The following is a 19883-nucleotide window of genomic DNA, read 5'->3' on the forward strand; positions in this document are numbered from 1 at the left end:
GGGATGGTCCCTGAGATGAAGCCCGATTCACGTGCCGACTCTTCTTTCTCACGGACGTGAGCCCCCACCTCTGGAGCTGCACGGCCTTCTCGCGGACCAGCGTGTCTTATCCACTCTTGACTGTCACAGTTTCACATCCTTATGTTGAATGTATCTGGATCTTTAAACATATGCTTTGATGGTCTTTGTCTTACCTAGACCACCCACCCATTTGTGTTTATGAAAATTACTGTTTGAATTTATTTCTACCATCTTACCTCATACTCTGTCCTGTCATTGAGAACAGATTCCTCTTTTCTCCATTTGGGCTATTTTTTTTTTCTTATCTGAACTGGAATTCACTCACTTGACTTCCCTCATGGCTGCCCTGGGTATTTTAACACAGAGAATTCATTTATCAAAATTTAATTGATATTTTTACTCCCTTCCAAACAGTCCGGAGCTATTAGATACTTCCTCCCAGCTCCTGCTTCCTCTGGGTGGGAGGGCTACGTTTTCTACCTGCTGCCTTCAGGGTATCAGCCTTGGGGTGTCTCCAAGGGTCGTCACCCAGGCACGTCCAGGGCTTTCTGTCCATTCCCCTGCCTCTCCTGAGTGGTACAAATACTCCTCAGATGCACACAGCAGAATGATCCCCATTCCTGGTTTTACTTGGCTTTTGCCCTCCGGGGTTCTGAATTTTTTTCCTGTCTCATCAGCAGATTAAAGTTTTTTTTCCATAGTTTAAAACTGTCATGATAGTGTGTGTTCTCTCTTAAGAGGGTTGGTCAGAGCTACATGTTTCATTATTGTGACAGAAATGGTAGGGTTCTCCAAAGTCTTTTCTCCCAGGAGGTCCTGGGGCTAACATCCTGTGTGTGTTTGGGGAGATGCGTGTCTACAGCATGAGGGCCCCAGTTTTCCCGGTGGCCTGGCCGGCTTGGCCCTGCCAGGAAGGCATTGTCTCTCCTGTTATTGGAACTTGGCTCCTTGGTTTACCGGTGCACGCTGCAGTCACATGTGTTCACACGCTCAGGAGTCTCACAGCCCGCACCATGCAGGCTGTAGGGGCAGAGAGGCCTGGCTGTGGGCCGGGGTCCTGCCCGGCCCCAGCCTGCTGGGGGCAGTGCTGCTGGGCACCAGCCAGTCCAGCTCCCGGGGCTCGTGCTCCAGATGCAGCCCATCAGGAGCCAGCACCGAGCATGTCTGCTCTGCAGCCCGCGGAGGGAGCTGGGCTCAAGCACCTGCTCAGCCACAGGTGACTGGAGCGCACCTGCAGCCGGGTGCTGAGGAGCGGGCAGCAGTCCCCAGTGCTGCAGCCTCGGCCTGGCAGGTCTGTGGGGCGGGGAGGGGCGGCCCTGCCTGCAAAGTGGGAGAGGGCGCCCAGAGGCCCAGTGAGTTCACCAGTGGCTGCACTGCAGGTGCGCAGCCACGGGCGGCTGTCGGCATGTCCCAGTGCATTTTTTGTGAGTTTTCCGTGTGTCTCTGCTTCCCCTCCAGCCAGGTGCTTTTCAAGAGGTGGGGGTGCAGAGCTCAGGTGTGGAGCCGGCCTAGGGCTCCTGGTGGCAGCTCCAGGGCCTGCGCGCAGGCAGTCTTAAGGGGTCTTGGTGGGCAGGGAGGTAGGAAACTTCCCTCAGGTGTGGGGTGTTTGTGGAGCATTTTGGGGAGTTGACCAGGACAGAGTGAGGGTGGCCAGTGGTGAGCCTCAGTTACCCGTGGAAACAGGTAGAACATCCACACCTGCCACTGGAGAAAGCCAGACCCGAGACTGAGCAGCAGGGCAGGGCAGCCAGGGGTGTCCTGTCTCCAGTCTCACCCATGGAAGCCTGGCGGAGGGCTGGGCAGGCAGGAAGTGCCCTGGGGAGCAGCCGGTCACTGGCGCTCAGCCTGTCGCCGCCCCTGTGCTCTGCTGTCCCGCAGTGTCAGGGGCTCCCTTTCCTCAGGGAGGCTCTGTGTTCTCCTGGGTGGGGGCAGACGGGGCCAGGAGCGAGCACAAGAGAGTCTGACGCTGGCTTTGCTGAGCTTCACTGGAAACTCAGGTCCTTTCACTGCAGTGAGTGCAGTGGACTCGCCGAGCGAAGGTCTGGGTGCTCAGCGAGCACTGGCAGAAGGCAGTGCTCTGGCAGTCACAGGGAGGCTGTCCAGCTACAGGAGTGCCCCTGGCTCCTTCTGCTAGAGTCCAAGCTCGCTCTGCTCACCGCACAACAGGCCAGTGAATCCGTGAGGTGAGGTGCTGAGGCAAGGAATACTTCATTCAGAGTGCCGGGTGACCAAGAAGATGGCAGACTAATGTCTCAAAGTGACTATCTTGCTGGCGTCTGGATGCCAGGTTCTTTTATGTGTCAGAGACAGGTGGGAGGTGAGGAAACAAAGTAAAAAGGTCATTAATCTTGCAAACATTTACTAGGATGGCAAGCCTCCAGCAGGGGGTTGTGTCATTTTAGTCCTTCGTGCCATCTACAGGTAGACAGCTCTGAACAAAGGCACTTTAACAGTCGGGGAGAGGGGCAGGATTCTCTGAGGCAGGCCACTATGTGTGATTATAATAACAAGAGCAATGAAAAGTAAGTCAAAGAAACAGTTTCAGCATGGAGTCAGAATTGACTTCTCCATGCAACCCTGCCTTTGTTGGGATCCTGTCCTGTCCTGCTGCCTGGGGTCACTGCACTACCCTCAACCCCTCCCTGAAGCCCCCATGGGGTTTTGTGGGCCAAGGCATCTGGGGGCTGGGGGCTCAGCCTGGAGGGGTGGGACTGGCTGCCCTCTGGTCTCTGGGGTGACGGAGTGTCAGCGTTGGCCCCCCGTGACCATGCAGACCACAGCTATCTCTCACTGACCTCCTAGAGCTGGGGTGCCGTGTGGGGCTGTTCCGGCCACAGGCCAGGCTGTGTGCGAGACCCGGCTCGCAAACACGTGACAGGTGCTCTGCTCCCTCAGCAGTCCTGCAGGGGCCCCGCGTCTGTTGTGTTGGTGAGGAAGCCCAGGAAGGCGAGGAGGAGGCTGTGCCCTGTGGGTGAGCAGAGCAGGGCCTGTGTGTCCTGATGGCCTGCGCGTGACCCCGAGGCCAGGCAGGAGCCGAGCGCTGGCCCCACGGTGGCAGCTTTCTGGGAGCTTGAAGGGCAGCACCAGGCTCCGAGATTCACTGCACGCATGTCCAGTTGACTCCGCACAGCTGTGTCCTTTCTGTGTGGGTGCATCAGACATCCTTTCCCAGAAGGGTCTGAAAAGCTGGTTCTGACCTATAGGCCGATTCTCTGATTTGCCGAGGGGTTAGGTCACAATGTTCAGCATAACAGCATGGCCAGGCGCTAGAGGAGGGGAGTCAGTGAGAACAGCTGGGCGGGAGGCGCGGAGGCGGAAATGCCAGCCCGGCCTGTTCCGAGCAGGAGAATGCGGCCTTGTGCCTCCAGCTCAGAGCCAGGCTTTCAGAGCTTGAGACTGAGTTGGGCTCATTGTTCAGAACTTGGAAAACTTATTAAAAACAGCATTGAGAATGGAACGTAGGCCTTCTGGAAATGATGGCTGAGCAGAGACTTGTTTATTCTTCTTCCCTCCCTGAAACTCACTGAAATGGACAAAAAGAATGAAAACTGGGTAACAGGATTTAATCTACAGTGAATCAGGGATAAGCACAGCCGGAGAATGGTGTCAGCCGGACAGGGAGGAGGAGAAGGCGAGAGCCTTGAGCAGGTTGCAGTTTCCCCACTGGAGCACTTGGGAGGGACCGTTGATGACATTTACTTGGCAGAAAGGGGTCTGTGGTCTGCATGGGCCTTGGGGTAAACCAGATGTAGGTGGGTGTCTGGTGAGAGATGAGCTGAAGGAGGAAGGCCCGGGTGTGCCAAGTGCATTTTCTACAAGAGCCAGATTCTTACTGGGTGAGGTGGGGGAGGGAGGGGAAGTGGCCATCCCCGGGGATGTGCTGGCAGGGCCTTGGGCCTTGTCCCCCTTACGGTGGGGCTGAGAAGAGGCCTCCTGGTCAGTCAGCTTGCAGGTGGGCAGGTGGTCACCTCAGAGGAGCTTTGGCAGGAGGGCCTTCAGATGCCCGTGGAGCCAGCTTCCAGCCCCTCCCCTCACAGCACTGCAGAGGCAGGGGCCCCTGTCCTCAGTCAGAGACCAGGAGACTTGCTGGAACCACAGGAAGAAACGTCTGGTTGTGTTTGAGGTGCTGTTGCACGAAGTACGCCAGCCTGCGCAGAGCAGAGAAGAGCCGCACTGGGCGTCCTGGGAACCCAGACGGCCTTACCGGGTGCAGGTGCAACGCTGTCTTCAGTCGGAGTTGGGTTTCTGTCACTTGCAACCAAAAAATGTCCTTGGACCAGAAACTCATTTCCAGAGCAGAGCCTGTAAAGAAATTTGGCGATCAAGCTTTCAGGAGCATCAACGCTGGCAGGGGCTCCCCATCTCTGGCCTGTCCCTGTCCTCATTTGCAGACAGACAGTGACCAGAAGCTGGAGTGGGAGCCTCTTGCAGACACTGGGAGGAGAAGGGGAGGGAGCTGAGCACTTGGGAGAAGAAGTGGGGGCGGGGCTGGCAGAGCCCAGGGCGGGGTACAGGGCTGTGGCAGCCACGAGGGCCCATGAGCAGCGCGCAGACACAGGGCGGCTGCTGCATCGAGGACTGCGGCCCCGGGACAGCTGCTCTGGCCGGAGAGAACGGCCACACAGAGACAAGCAGACGGAAGATGGCCAGAGAAGTGCCGGGTGAGGAGCTGTGGTTGGTGCTGAAGTCTGGAGAAGAGGCCGTCCAGGGAGGGCAGGAAACGCCCTGGGTTGGAGGGCTGGCTTGCATGTTGCGAGTCGGGTTTGGGAAGAACTGGGTGTGAAATGAACAGCACAGCCCAGGCCGTGGTGCCCAGACAGAACCCCCTGCTCCAGAGGGAGGGCTGTGGGCAGGGCCTTGGGGGTGCCCTTGGGAGGAGGGTCCTGGAGTTGGAGTGTCGGCAGCAGTGGTACTCTGCAGGGGATCTTTTGTCTCTTCTCCCCATCGTTGTTGCTCGTGTGTCATATCAACATGGACTTAGGAACATTTATACTTCACATTACAATTTAGTGTGGCTTTTTTCTCAAAATGTTCCAGCTTTGGTCACTGGAAGCTTTTTATTTGGCACTGCTGTCCCTTTGACAGGCCCCTTCACTGTGGGGGTGTGTTTTTGTCTTAAGTCTTCCTAACCTGACTGCAGGACTCTCCCTCCAGGGTCATCGTGTCTGTCTGCTTTCCGCAGTCTCCAAAGATTCTGGGCGTGAGTGTAGGAGCTGCTCTGCCTGTTGCTACTCTTAGGCCCTCTCATGTGTTTGTGTGAACTGACCTGTATACACACGCAACGTCTGTGCAGATCCCCACATTACAGTAAAGGGGGGCAGGCGCCTACCCAGGACGCCACCTCCAGTCCACCACCTCGCGGGTTGTGGATGCCTCCCTCGCTGGTTCCTGACTGTCCACTGCTGCTCCTCCCCACTCCTTCAGATGTCTCCCTGAAGTGGGAGGCATGTGAACGGAAAGGTGTGAAAGCAATGGCGTGGAACTCAGAGAGCTTTTGTAAACCAAGACATGCGCGATGGCGGCCCGCGGCGCTGGTGACTCCAGGTCAGGTTTCTGTCTCTTACCCCTGGGAGACACACCCACGCGCCGCTGGGGACGGTGAGCAGGTCCGGGTTGCCGCAGTGGCCCCCTGTGCTGAGGCTGGGCTGTGGGCCCCCGGTGGGAGAACTCCCCCGCGCCCGCAGCCCCGACGTGCGCGCCCGCAGCCCCGACGTGCGCGCCCGCAGCCCCGACGTGCGCGCCCGCAGCCCCGACGTGCGCGCCCGCAGCCCCGACGTGCGCGCCCGCAGCCCCGACGTGCGCGCCCGCAGCCCCGACGTGCGCGCCCGCAGCCCCGACGTGCGCGCCCGCAGCCCCGACGTGCGCGCCCGCAGCCCCGACGTGCGCGCCCGCGGTGGGTCTTCTGCGCCTCAGCCACTCGGCTGGGCACGCCAGTGTCCTAGGATGCTTTTAGTTAGCATTTCCCAGTGACGAAAGAGGTGGCGCACAATTCTGTCTGCGTTTACTGGATTTTTTTTTTTTAAGTGTGTTTTCAAGTCTTTTGTCTTTTTTTCTGTGGAGTATTAGGTTTTTCTTGTTTATTCCTAGGAACCTTATATGAGTTCTGGAAATAGTCCTTTGTTAGGTCAGATAGGTACACACGCATATGTAATGCATTATACGTATTCTGTGCAGCAAATACCTCCCACCCAGGGTCTGTGTTTTTACTTGTAATAGGAAGAAAATGTCTATTTTTAAAGATTTTATTGACTTATAGCTGATTTACAGTGTCGTATTAATTTCTGGTGTACGGTGCAGCGATTCAGTATACATATATATGTTCTTTTTCCTATTCTTCCCCATTATGGTTTATCACAGCATCTTGAATTCAGTTCCCTGTGCTATACAGTAGGAGTTTATACATCCTATATATAGTTTGTATCTGCTAATCTCAAATTCCCTATCCTTCCCTCCCCCACACTTCCCTTTGCCAACACAAGTTCCTTCTCTGTCTGTGAGTCTGTTTCATAGACAAGGTCATTTGTGTTATAGTTTATATTTCATGTAAAAGTGATATCATATGGGATTTGTCGTTCTCTTTCTGAGTTCCTTCCTTTAGTATGATATCTCCAGGTCCATCCGTGTTGCTGCAGACGGCATCATTTCACTGTTTTTTATGCCTGAGTAATACCCACGATGGTAAAGATTTATAAACAGAGGTTCTTAGGTTGTAGTCCAATTTTTAATGCTTCTTTTGTCGTGAGTGGTTTTGTGTCTGATTAAGTGTACCTACTCCAAGACCACAAAGATTTTCTTCTGCATTTTCTCTAAAAGTCTTATTGTTTCACTTTATTTATCTATTTTTGGCTGGGGGGTGGTCTTCATTGCCATGCGCAGGCTTCCCTAGTTGCCACGTGCGTGCTCAGTTGCCCCGAGGTGTGTGCGGTCTTAGTTCCCTGACCAGGCATGGAACCTGTGTCCCCTGCACTGGAAGGCGGGTTCTTAACCTTTGGACCACCAGGGAAGTCATCTTATTGTTGTGTCTTTAACGTTTGGAGCAGTGGTTTACCTAGAATTGAGTTTGATGTATCGGATGAGGAAGGGGTCGAGGTTCATTGTTTCCCATGTATAAATTGTGCCATTGCAGCACCATTTTGGAATAGCCCCTCGGTTGTAAATCCGGGCCCTGTGTGTGTGTAGACCACCCTCAAGTGCTGCCCAGCCTCTTACCGCGGACACCCACCTGGAAGCACCAGTGGGTGGTGCCGTCCCTGTTCAAAAGCAAGGACTCTGCTCTCAGAGGAGCAGGCAACTCGCCCAGAGCCAGCTGGCGAGGGGTCTGAATGCCCTCTCCAGGAGCCAGATCCCAGCTGGGTTCAGGGTCGGGCACTTCATTCTAACCAGCGACCTGGGCCATGAAAAGGGCTGGGCTGGCTGTTGTTGGTGCCGCAAACCCCAAGGCATAACATCGTGGCTTCTGCTGTCTTGTAGGGCGATGCCTTCCTGACTGATGCTGGAGGGCGTCCCGATGACCGGCTGACGGCCGTCCGCCTGGCTCCTGAAGAAGAGGCTGCCATGTCCCAGGCGCAGGACTACGAGTGCGAGAGCCAGCATGCCGGCCTGCTGGAGTCTCGGGTGTCAGGGTCCAGCACAAGGTGAGGAGGCTGAGCCGCGGGACCAGAGGAGCCAGAGCTTTTTGCTCAGCTCGGCAGCAGGCACATGGGGCTGGCCCGCCCCCGTCCCTCGGCCACTGTGCTGCAGGCCGGGGAGGGCTTTTCTGTGGGCAGTGGACGCCATGCCAGCCCTCAGCTGGACCCTGCCCCTTAGGCCCTCTCTAGGCATCCATGCCGGGGCAGGCAGCTGCAGGTGGTCACTTTCGTTTGTGTAATTTATGGCATAATTTGGGAATAATTCCACAAGTTGCCCAAAGAAGAGTGCAGTGTACGTTGGGGCCCTTTACCCGGATTCACGCTCTGGTGGCTGTGTGGTCGCTGCTCCCCCCACCCTGCTCTGGGCCACTGGCAGGGTAGGGCCTGTGTCCAGCACAGGGGCCGCCATGTGGCTTGAGGCTCCCGTCTCCTGCGCTGCTGTTTGCCTTTGGCCCCTGGTTCCCTGCCTCCTTCTTGACGTTTCCGGCCCCTCCAGTGCCATTCACCCCGCGGCTGCTGCATGTCCCCTGGAACATCTCCACTTCTTGTCTGTGCCTTTTGTGACATTGACATCTTTCCAGTGGACAGATTGAGCCCTTGGTTTGGTCTGTCTGAGGGCTTCTGAGTGGACTGTGCCCCTCTGCAGGATCACTGCCACCCGCCACCCCTGCTCTCGGGACAGTGGCTGTTTTTCCTGCCCCTGCACACCTCACCAGCTTTGGGGCTTCGACCCTTCCTGGGCCTTCCTGGGGTGGGTGTGGAGCCGGCCAGCCTCCCAGCCACGGCACCCGGCCTACTCCGGGGGGCCAGTGCCGGCGTCTTGCATTCACTTGAACCTCTCCACGTGGAATCATGAGTTTGTTGTTTCACGTGGTTTGTCGTTTATTCCGCACTTTGGATCCTATCGCAGGGCCCCGTGTCACAGGCGACGTGTTTGGCCACACCTGCTTCCCTTTCTCCTGATAGATTGCCTGGGACACACTTGGCACCCATTAGGCTCTTCTGGAAGTGAGTCTTTGAAGAGGTCACTGTCTGAAGTGAAAGTCTGCAGAACTTGGAGAACAGAGAGGCAGTTGTCCACGCAGCCCCTGGGCGCTGGGGAGAGGCCACGGCCGGTCACACCCAGAGACCGTCGCCATCTTGAGTCTTCCTCCCACTTCATGCCAGACACTGTCGGCAGATGAATCTCCCTCAGACTCGACAGCTTCCACAGTGTGGCTGGGCCACGGTGGTCCGTCCATCACCCGCAGGTTCTGACCCTTCTCAGCCATGTTCCCTGCCGCTCCCACTGACTGGAGCTTGGTGTGGGCGACCCCAGGGACAGGCGTGTCTGCTCGGTCCACTTGGGGTCTGCACAGGGCCTGCCTTCCCCCCAGGCCATGGGGTCTGCTGCGACCCACCTTACTCCCAACCCTCACCAGACTCCGGGTTCCAGCATATTCTCTGCCCCCTGGGTCCCTGGGGTCTTCATTAAAAGTGCTGTGGGGGGCACCCAGAACGTTCTTCTGAGAAAATGGGGTCCTGCCCACATGCACACAGTAGTGTGCCGAAAAGGAACCAGCTTCTTTTCTTTATTCAGAGAGAACTACCACCAGTAAATTTATTTGAAAGTGTATTTAGAGGTATAAAAGGAGCTTCCCTGGGGCTCACAGTGTTCAGTCCAGTACTTTCTGAGCATCTCTGCTGGGCTGGGCCTTCCTTGGGCACCTCCGCCCTTTGTCCCGGCTGATCCCATGCTGCAGCTCGAGGGGCAAGCAGGCCATCAGCTGAGGGGGATCGCAGAATTCACTTCCCTGAAGCGAGGAGCGAGGTCACAGGAGCGAGGTCTCCAGGCCCTTTTGTCCCTGTGAGGAGTATCCTCGGGCAGTGCCTTCTGGCTGCCAAGCGTGGGGGCTGTGTCCTCAGGCTGAGAGCGGACAGTGCCCGCTGAGCTGTGTTGGAGGAATCTCCATTCTAGTGGGGGAGGGGCACGAGGCTTCCCAGTTAAAAGTGCCAGGTTCCCAAGTTTAGAAGTTTGCTCTGCCCTCTGTGTGGAGAACAGCCAGCCAGCAGGCAAGAGCGGACGAGTCGGGCCTCACACCTTAGCTGGGCAGGGTGATGGCAGTGGAGGTTGGGCTTGGGAGGGGCCTCTGGGGACACGGATGACAATGGGTACACATGAGGCCTCCTGCCCACTTTTCGCAGGCACTGGCCTTGCAGGGTCACTAGAGATCAGAGGCCACGCGAGGCCTGCGGGGCCCAGAGATGCTGCAACCTGCGGGCGCTGCTGCAGGACTGCCCCACCCTCTGCGTCGAGGGCACCCTCTCACTGCCCTGTCCCTCTAGCCGTCCGATCCCACGATGCCTACTCAGCCCTGTCCCACCTTCTGCAGAATGGCGGGTTAGGCGGTGGTCCCACGCTTGCAAGCACAGAGCCCCGGCGCCCCCCCCACTGGGCTGCCTGGTATGGCCATGCTGCAGGGGTTGCTGCCCCGACATGGCCAGGCCCCTCAGGCTGCCCCCTCCTGTGTTCCCTCCGCCAGCCCTCAGGGTCCTCAGGGCTCTCCCTCTTTACTGCTCCTCATCTCCTGCCCCTCTCGGCGCCACACCTTCCAGCTGCTGTACCCTGCCCACTCGGCCAGCCTACCTTGGCTCTGAGAGCTTCCAGAAGACACTGTGCATCCAAAAGAGGCCCCCAAGCCTGCAGGGCTGCTGCAGGGCGTGTGTGTGTGTGGGGTGGGGGCTCATCTGGGTGTGAGTGTGTGTGTGTGTGGTGGGGGCTCATCTGGGTGTGAGTGTGTGTGTGTGTGTGTTTGTGGTGGGGGCTCATATCTGGGTGTGAGTGTGTGTGTGTGTGTGTGAGATCGGGGCTCATCCGGGTGTGAGTGTGTGTGTGTGTGTGTGGTGGGGGCTCATCTGTGTGTGAGAGTGTGTGTGTGTGTGTGTGTGTGTGTGTGTGGTGGGGGCTCATATCTGGGTGTGAGAGTGTGGAGTGTGTGTGTGGTGGGGGCTCCTATCTGGGTGTGAGAGTGTGTGAGTGTATGTGGTGGGGGCTCAGCTGGGTGTGAGAGTGTGGAGTGTGTGTGTTGGGGGCTTATATCTGGGTGTGAGTGTGGAGTGTGTGTGTGGTGGGGGCTCATATCTGGGTGTGAGAGTGTGTGTGTGTGTGGTGGGGACTCATATTTGGGTGTGAGAGTGGAGTGTGTGTGTGGTGGGGGCTCATATCTGGGTGTGAGTGTGTGTGTGTGTGTGGTGGGGACTCATATCTGGGTGTGAGAGTGTGTGTGTGTGTGTGTGTGTGTGTGTGTGTGTGTGTGGTGGGGGCTCATATCTGGGTGTGAGAGTGTGGAGTGTGTGTGTGGTGGGGGCTCATATCTGGGTGTGAGAGTGTGGAGTGTGTGTGTGGTGGGGACTCATATCTGGGTGTGAGAGTGTGTGAGTGTGTGTGTGGTGGGGACTCATATCTGGGTGTGAGAGAGTGTGTGTGTGTGTGTGTGTGTGTGGTGGGGGCTCATATCTGGGTGTGAGAGTGTGTGTGTGTGTGTGTGTGTGTGTGTGGTGGGGACTCATATCTGGGTGTGAGAGTGTGTGAGTGTGTGTGGTGGGGACTCATATCTGGGTGTGAGTGTGTGTGTGTGTGTGGTGGGGACTCATATCTGGGTGTGAGAGTGTGTGTGTGTGTGTGTGTGTGTGTGTGAGTGTGTGTGTGGTGGGGACTCATATCTGGGTGTGAGTGTGTGTGTGTGTGTGTGTGGTGGGGGCTCATATCTGGGTGTGAGAGTGTGTGTGTGTGTGTGTGTGTGTGTGTGTGTGGTGGGGGCTCATATCTGGGTGTGAGAGTGTGTGTGTGAGAGAATGTGTGTGGTGCAGGCTCATCGCCCTGCAGGGTTGTGCCTTCTCTCCTTCCCACCCTGAGGACATTTGGCCTCAAAGGGCGGGATGAGGTTCTCAGAGAAGATTGTCAACACTGTCCCCTCAGTCCTCTGCTAAAGCCCACCTGTGCTCCCGCCTGGAAAATTGGGCTTGCAGCAGAGAGTAAGGAGACAGGTGCTCTCCTTCTCTGCAGGTCCTGGAAGCTTCTGACCAACCCAGTGCTGGTGAGGACCAGGCCTATCACAGAAGTGGTATTTAAAGGATTGTTACTTGTGTAGAAACTTGGAAGCAGAGGGAAATATGCTACCTACCTGTCAGCTGGAGCAAATTGCCTTATTCTGAACAGTTTTAATTTACACTTTTTTTTAAGGACCTTAGGTGGATGACAGGCTTGTCCTTGGGGCTGGGTGTGCTTGGGGGGCTTTTGGGGGATACCAGCTCTGCTTTTGACTGGGACAGCACAGTGATGTTGGTGTCCCCTCCCTCTGCGGGTGATGGGTGGCACTGGCAGCCAGTGATGGCTGCTGCTAAGAGCAGCCAAGCATCCGGGAGGGACGTGATGCGGTCTGGGAGGACGGTGAGCAGTACCCATGGCCCAGCCCCCTGTGGATGGGAAGCCAGAACCCAGGGCAGCCCTGATGTGGGGCCGGGCAGAAGACCCTGCCACCCAGGACTGGGCCCTGATGAGCGTTTAGAAAATCGGGAGTGGATGGAATTTAGGTAAGCTTTGGTTTTACTCTGTATGTGAGGAGATTTCTTGCTTTCGAGGCTGGCAGACATGAGGAAGGTCTGGTGCTGGATACGCCAGTCCGCGGACGTGTGGCCCAGAGCATGTGGCCTCACGGGCGGGATCCTTGGTCTTGGGATGGGTGGGGTCCCCCAGCCCTGCCTAACGCTGCCCTCTCCCCCAGGCTGGAGTGGGTGGAGATCATCGAGCCGCGCACGCGTGAGCGCATGTACGCCAACCTGGTCACTGGCGAGTGTGTGTGGGACCCGCCGACCGGCGTGCGCATCAAGCGGACCAGCGAGAACCAGTGGTGGGAGCTCTTTGACCCCAACACGTCGCGCTTCTACTACTACAACGCCAGCACCCAGCGCACTGTGTGGCACCGGCCGCAGGATTGCGACATCATCCCCCTGGCCAAGCTGCAGACCCTGAAACAGAACACGGAGTCGCCACGCGCCTCGGCGGAGAACAGCCCCGGGCGGGGCAGCAGCGTCAGCCGTGATGGCAGCACCAGCTCGTCCCTGGAACCCGAGCTGGACCCCGGTGACAGGGCGCTGGAGCCTGTGGGCCGCGCCAGCCGGCAGGCCGCGCCGGGGATGGTGAAGGACGAGAGCGACAGGTGAGGCAGGCCCCTGCCGCCTCTGGGGGACCACCCGCTCCCTTGTGCCCACTGGGGCAGAGCTGGCCGAGGCCCTCTGGGCCCTGCTGGGGCTGGAGTCTCTCTGGATAGTTGTGAAATTGTTTGGTTCTCTCCACTGTGGGAAGTGCTCCCGGGATGGGGGCACCCCAGAGCTGGCCTCCAGAGCTCCTGCGATGGAGGGGTGCCCTCCCCAGGCCTGCCTGCCTGTTGTGCTCTGGACGCAGATCCATGGGGGTCCGTCGGCCAACTCCACCTAACTCCAGGCCTCCCTGCCCGAGCTTGACTGACCTCGCCAGCACTGAGGGCGAGAGGTGAGGGCATCACCCCTGTTTTGCAGAGGAAGGTCTGAGGCGGTCAGCACCGGGGCAGAGCACAGGCCTGGGCACCCCAGGGTGTCGACTTGTCCAGCAGCCGCTGTGGCTGTTTTCCCTCCTGGTCTTGCAGACAGTGAGGCCATGGACACCTGGGCCCCCACGTCCCGCTGGCCTCACATCTGGATGTCACCCCCCCTGTGCTTGTGCGCCCCGAGTGCCCATATGGCAGAGCCTGAACCGCAGGGAGCTGCTCTCCAGGGCCAGCACTCAAAGGTCCCAGTCCAGAAGAAATGGCTGGAGGGCATGTGACCTGGATAAACCCTGATAGGCTGGAAGTTACCAGAGAGAAGCCAGGGAGGAGCAGGAATGGGACATGGGCCTTGGAGACCAGGCAGGCTAGGTTTCACCTGGGGACAGTGGAAGTCACAAAGTAGTTGAAAGCCGACTAAGGCTGTGGGTCTGTTTGCTCCTGGGAGGATGACATGCCAGGCCGGGGGTGCAGTGCCTGTGCTGAGGGTGTGCAGGAGCCTGGCACACACAGGGCAAGGCTGTGGGCAAGGGCCTGGGCACGTGAGCCAGAGTGGCTTGAGAGGTTGCTGGGAATTGTCTTCATGAAGCAGAGCCTAGGATGGTGCCCAAGGAAAAAGCAAGCAAGTGAGCTTTAAAGACAGCCCTGCATCCCTCTGGTGTTCTGGCAAGCTCAAACCGGTGCCGCTGCCTGTCCAGCAGACGTGACAGCCTCTGGGCCCAGGTCACCTGCGGCATTGCTGGTGGCGATTGCTGGCTCTTCACTGCAGGCCGGTGAGGGGCTGGACTCTTCTTAGGTTCTGTTGGCAGACGTCCTGCGGGCAGGGGTGTCCTCTTCCCAGAAGTGTCTGGGGTGTGGTATGGTGACTCGGATCATGGTGTTGCCTTCAGATCGGCCTCCCACGAGGAGCTTAGTTGGAGGTGGATTAGAATTGTGTTTAAACTGTGGGGCAGGTTGGGGGACTAGGCACCTTGCTTGTGTCATTTTCTCCCATTCATGAAAGTAGTACATTTTATACATTTTCCCCCAAAGACCTTGCATTTTTCTAAGGTTTATTTTTAGATACCATATAAAGTCGTATTGTACGATCATTACTGGTATTCAGGTACTACTTTTTAAAAATTAATTTTATTTATTTAATTTATCTTTGACATTGCTGCACGGGCTTTTCTCTCGTTCCGTTGAGCGGGGACTGCTGTCTGGTTGTGGTGCGCAGGCTTTTCGTTGCCCAGCTTCTCTTGTGGGCACGGGCTCTGGAGCGCGCGGGCTTTGGTAGTTGTGGAGCACAGGCTCAGTGGCTGCAGTCCCTGGCTCTGGAGCACGGGCTCAGTGGTTGTGGCGCAAGGGCTTAGTTGCCCCGTAGCACGTGGGATCTTCTCAGGCCAGGGATCGAACCCATGTTTCCTGTGTTAGCAGGTAGATTCTTATCACTGAGCCACCAAGGAAGGCCCCAGATGTCATATTTATACATCAGTTCTGTTTTTACATTTGCTGAGCTCTTGTTACAGTTGAGCACACTGTCTCCCGAGTTGCCTGTGACTCCACCAGCTGTCCCAAGCTGGCTGGTTCTCCCCGAGGAGGTGGGGCCAGGGAGGCAGGCAGGCCGATGGCCCCGCGACCCTGTGCGTCGGGCTGGGACGTCCCTTTCTCTTATTAGGCTTCTCAGCACGAGTGGGTGGGGAATCCTATCCAGTATGTTTCTGTGTCTTGTGGGTTGAATTTGCCCCGTCCTGTTCTCAGCACCTGTGAATGTGACCTTCTGGAGACACAGGGCTGTTGTGGACACCGTTGGTTAAGCTGAAGGTGGGCAGAGCTCTGGGCAGGGCTCTGGTCCCTCAGGATCGTTGTCCTTGCAAGAATACGGAGACACACAGGACGACACCCTGCTGGCCGAGGCAGACAGTTTCTCTTCTCTGTTAGCTCTAGGGTTCTCTGTGTGTTTGTTAGGTCAGATCTGTTAATTGCATCAGTTGAGTTCTTTACTAAGTTTTGATCTGCCGAGACACATGGATTCTGGGAGGTGAGTCCCCCCCAGGTGGTGGGAGTGGTCTGTCCCTTCTTCCTGTCTCCCGCTGCTGCTGCCCTTCTGCGTGGAAGCTGTGGGTTGGCTCCAGGGAGGTTTGGCAGTCAGGTTTTCCCAGCACGTTTCCGTTTCGTATTGCTGATGCTTTCTGCCTTGACTTGGGCTTGGGAACCAGGGTCAGCCACTGCCACATGGTTCACATTTGCCCCCAAACAGCTGTCCTTCTTGCGTGTGTTAGGTGTCTTCCTCCTCAGGAACCTCTAGGGTCTGGTCACCTTCACCTGTTCTAACACTTGGCCTTGGTGTGGTGGGATGGTTGTGGGGTGCTTCGTGGGGACCCCTGATGCCGCAGAGGATGTGGTGTCACCTCGGCTCCTCCAGGTCAGGCCCTTCCTGCCCCTTCCTCCTGTGCGTTCCCATATGCCGCACGCATGCATTGCTGCCCGGCGTGTTCCTGGGTGCTCCCCCAGGATGCTGCATTCACCCCGCAGCCGGGGGAAGCCTGCACCCTGGCTCTGCACCTGGGGCCCGTTGGGGGCCTGGGGCAAAGTGCTGGGCAGGCAGAGCCTCGGGTGTGAGGTGGCTGCTTCTGCAGACTTGCTCTTGCTCAGTGTGCAGGCGGCCTCACCCCACAGACCCCCTCACGCCTGCTGATGGTCCCTGGAGCCCTTGATTCTGATGCAAGCAAGTTTACTGTAATTTTCACCTTGTTTGTTTTTAATGTTTTGTTTAAAAAGTTCTTTCCTGGCCTTGGTCCAAAGGTATTTGCTTACGTGTCTTGTGTTAACTATGGCCTGCATCCGCCCACGCCACGTGCTGCCCTGTGCCCTGGCCACGCTGTCCGTGTGCTCTCTCGGGCCATCACCTCTCAAGGAAACATTTCTGTCTCCCTTTGTATTTACGACCATCTTAGCTAATTGTGGGCATTCCTTCTACCATTCAAGGCCTGGAGTTCAAGCTCCTCAGAAAACCCAGGTGGCTTTGCATGCTTAATAGACTAGTTCAGTGTGAACGTAATGTTTGTTTGCGCTGAGACACCAGAACATTCATGTGACTGGCTTTATTGCGCTGGTCTGGAACCAGTAATGTAGCTCAGAAAGCGTGTCTCCTGTGTGGGAATGGGAATCCTGCTTCTTGTTCCAATTTCTGCAGCCCGAGAAAGAGAAGTTAAAGGAGCTTGATGCTGCTTGTGACTCAGACATCCATTGTCATCACAATGACGGTTGCAGTCTCAGTGTCTCATATAAGCACTGTTTGCCTTATAATTTTAGGTTGAATTCATTGAGAAACATTGTCAAATCTAAAAAATCCCCTCACATTCAATGTCTGATGATAGTAGTTGAGTAGAATCTTTTCTCAAAGAGAAAATTTCAGTCTAGGCCATGAGTTTTTTAAACATTGCAGCAAAGCTGTCTTGTTTTCAAGCTTTTCAACTGCTGTGTAGTTGGTCAGGTTGGGATGCTTCCCTTCAGTTCCTAACACAAACCTGTGGGACCACTGGCGACCGACTCCAGGAGGGTGGAGGATGCTGGCGGCCTGGGCGGCTGCCTCACAGCTCACGATGGGCTGCTGAGCGCCTGCCTGCTGCTGGGGCTCACCGTGCCCCCTCAGTGCCAGCCTGTGCCCTGTGCTGGCCCCCAGCGCGTGTTTTAAGCATGGTCAGTCGTGACAATCTCAGCTGCACTTGAGGCTGGACTGAATTAGGTGTTTCCTCAGTTTCTTTGGTAGTAATTTCACCTGTAGTCATTCCACAGAGATGACTCGTGGAGGCCAGTTCCCCAGTCCTGTCAAGCTCAGCTCTGACTCCTTAGTGCAGTGACAGCGTGGAGAAGCGCCAGGAGCCCCGGCACCCCCCGGGCCCCACTGCCGAGCAGCTCTCAATGTCCTCCCCTCTCCCCAGCAGTGTCCGTGCTTCGAGGCTGCTGGTCTAAAGCAGGCTTGTTTCCTCTGGACACATGCCCTCAGCTGCCGTTGTCGGCATAGTTTGATACTTGTCGTCCCTGAACAGCGTGGTTGCTCTCCTTGCTGGGCTAACAGATGAGCCACTGGGAAGCACACGTGGTGTGAAGGTCCCTTCTGTTTTCAGTGAAGTAATTTTGCTGCGACGAGATTCCCGTCTTGGCTCTGACCTCTGTGCACCTTGAGGCACTCCAGCGGGGCCGTGTGTCTGCCTGGCTCAGCGGCACAGAGCCTGCAGCTGCCAAAGGCAGAGCCGCCCAGGCCCCCGTCTGTGGCCGGCAGATTGGCCGTGCGGGGGCACTCAGGCTGCTGAGTTGTGGCTGCACCCAGGACCTGTGGTGTGGTCACACAGGACTGTGTTCCCATGACATGCTCCTGACAGACACTGGAATTTGAATTGCATGTAAATTTCACACACACAAAAATTTCAGTGTATAAACCATTCATTCCCCCCCTGCTGTACAAAGCCAGGCACTGGAGCTGGATGAGGCCCACGGGCTGTAGTCAGCTGCCCTCCAGCCTGAAGTGGAGTGTGGGCTCCCCCCATGGCCAGCCCAGGGGCCCTGGCGACCAGGCCCGAGCCCTTCTGTGCCCCACTCTGTGCCCCCTGGTCCCAGCCCAGCCTGTAGCCCAGCCCGGAGGCCACAGGCCAGAGCTCCAGCTCCTTGCTGGGCCTGGGGCTGTCCTGGGTGAGGACAGTGGGCTCCATCGGGGCATCGTGGGAGAGGGCGGTGAGGGTGCGAGAAACCCTGCCCAGGTGCAGGCTGGCCTGCGGCAGGAGCTGTGGTGAGAACCAGAGGGCCGGGCCGTGTTCTGCGGCGTGCGGCGTGCGGCGTGGACCTGGTGTGTCTCTAAGCAGTTGTACTTCGGTTCACGTCTCCTGTTCACTCTGCTGCATTTCAGCTCCTCACCGTCAGGAGTGCTCCTTGAGAAGGACTATGAGGTTTACCGGGACTACAGCGTGGACGGCCACCTTCTCCACTGCAGGTAGGCCCTGCCTCAGGCCTGTCCATCTCCTGACCGGGGGTGGTTTTCCTGGCAGCTCTCGGGTGAGCTGGAGAAGGGTCTGGCCTAGCAGGAAGTGACCAGCTGGACGTGCAGAGCACACCAGGCCCTGCCCTGGCCCATGGGACACGAGGAGAAGCTGTTGGGCCGCAGTGCGGTGTGGAGTACTGTTGTGTCCATGGTACTGGCCCTGGTGGATCCCTTGGAGGTTCCTTAGTGTGTGGTCCCCCCAGAGCCCCAGGTGCATTGGAGTGCTTTCCAGGCCACATCGGGAAGACTGGTGCCCGCCAAGTGGGGCAGGGAGGCTGACCACCCTCGGGCCTGGGTTGGCCCTGCTGGGTGTTGGGGTTTCCAGATACAACGCTCGGGACCCTGGGCAAAGCAGCAGCAGGCTGAGCAGGGGCCTCCCCTGGGTTAGCTCGTGTGTCCAGGCTGGAGCAGGCACCTTGCCTGTAGCTGATGGGGGCCAGACGGGGTGCTGGGTCCCTGGACGGAGGTATTTGGAGCATGAGGGGCCTTTGACAGTTTGCTCAGTTTAGATATTGAGACTGGGTTTGTTGATACAGAGAGGATCTAAGCCTGCCTGGGCCAGCAGTGTGGCTGTGTCCACAGGCATCCTCACTGGTCACCGGGAAACTCGGGTTTGACTGGGGCTTGTGGGCACAGAATTGATGTGGTCTCGTGGCCTGTGAGCAGGGCCCACGTCTGGGGCAGAGGCTTCCCTCCGAGGCAGTCCAGTTCCTGTTTCCTGCCGCTCTTCCAGGGCTCTGAGCATGGAGCAACGCTTCCCTGATGAGGTGCCTCCAGAAACAGGCAGGAGGCCGTGGGAGGGGGGTCTTTCCCCAGAGTGCCTCCTCCCCAGCAGAGCCGACAAGAAATTGGGGCTAAGAGAGAAGGCCGGGCCTCCTCCTGGGTCTGCGGGTGGTGGTGAGGGGCTGCGGGGGTTGTCCTGTGGGAGGGGAGGTGATCAGGGGCTGGGAGAGAAGGACAGGACTTTGGCTGGGCCTTGGGGCGCTGAGAGGCATCGGCTCTCCATGATCCAGGCTGTCTCTGGGCCTCTGGAGGTGTGTTTCCTGAAGCAGGCTGGCACCCGCCTTCCTGCTGCCCCGTGCCTGCCTCTGCCTTGGCTCCTGGAGTGCTCTGGGCCGGGAGAGCACCACCCCACCCTCCTATCTGGCTGCCACAGCCCTGCCCACATTTGCTGGGCGGTGGACCATGTGCAGTGTCTCCTGTGTGCCCCTGCTGAACCAAGGCTGTGATTTTCCATGTGTCCTGCTTTTAGTCCTTGTGAGAACTGGTGAGGACCAGGGTGGAAGTGGGAGGTGATGCCCCGCAGCCCAGGAACTACAGGCTGGAGTTCAGCCCCAGATCTCTCAGACTCCAGAGCTGATTCTCCAGGTCTGCGGGCACGCTGCCTGCCATCCTCTGCTCTGCTTGGCTGGTCTGTGCGGCTGGCCAGGAGCAGCCTCGGGCAAGCAGGGGCTGAATTCCCGAGGGGAGCCTGCCTCCCGAGCCCTGCTCACTCTCACCCTGGTTCTCTCAGTCTTGCCTTACCCACGGCCAACAGTTAGGACTCATGGCTCAATCAGAGGACAGAGGCACAAGACCAGAGTGCACAGCTGGTTTCTTAGGATACTTGGGATTTCTACTTTCTGTGATGGTGGATTCACTTACCTGAGACCAGCC

General features: G+C 57.5%; 1 protein-coding gene across 1 annotated transcript in view; it reads left to right on the forward strand.

The window, feature by feature from the left end:
• The window catches only part of ARHGAP39 (Rho GTPase activating protein 39), a 53895-nt gene that overhangs the window by 11309 nt on the left and 22703 nt on the right, over positions 1-19883 (forward strand). Inside the window, exons 2-4 of the mRNA XM_068983976.1 lie at positions 7492-7655; positions 12413-12847; positions 18096-18179. Coding sequence (XP_068840077.1) covers positions 7492-7655; positions 12413-12847; positions 18096-18179 — 683 coding nt within the window. The remainder of the gene's footprint in view (positions 1-7491; positions 7656-12412; positions 12848-18095; positions 18180-19883) is intronic.

Source organism: Capricornis sumatraensis, chromosome 11 (genome assembly GCF_032405125.1).
Source record: "Capricornis sumatraensis isolate serow.1 chromosome 11, serow.2, whole genome shotgun sequence".
Classification (NCBI taxonomy): domain Eukaryota; kingdom Metazoa; phylum Chordata; class Mammalia; order Artiodactyla; family Bovidae; genus Capricornis; species Capricornis sumatraensis.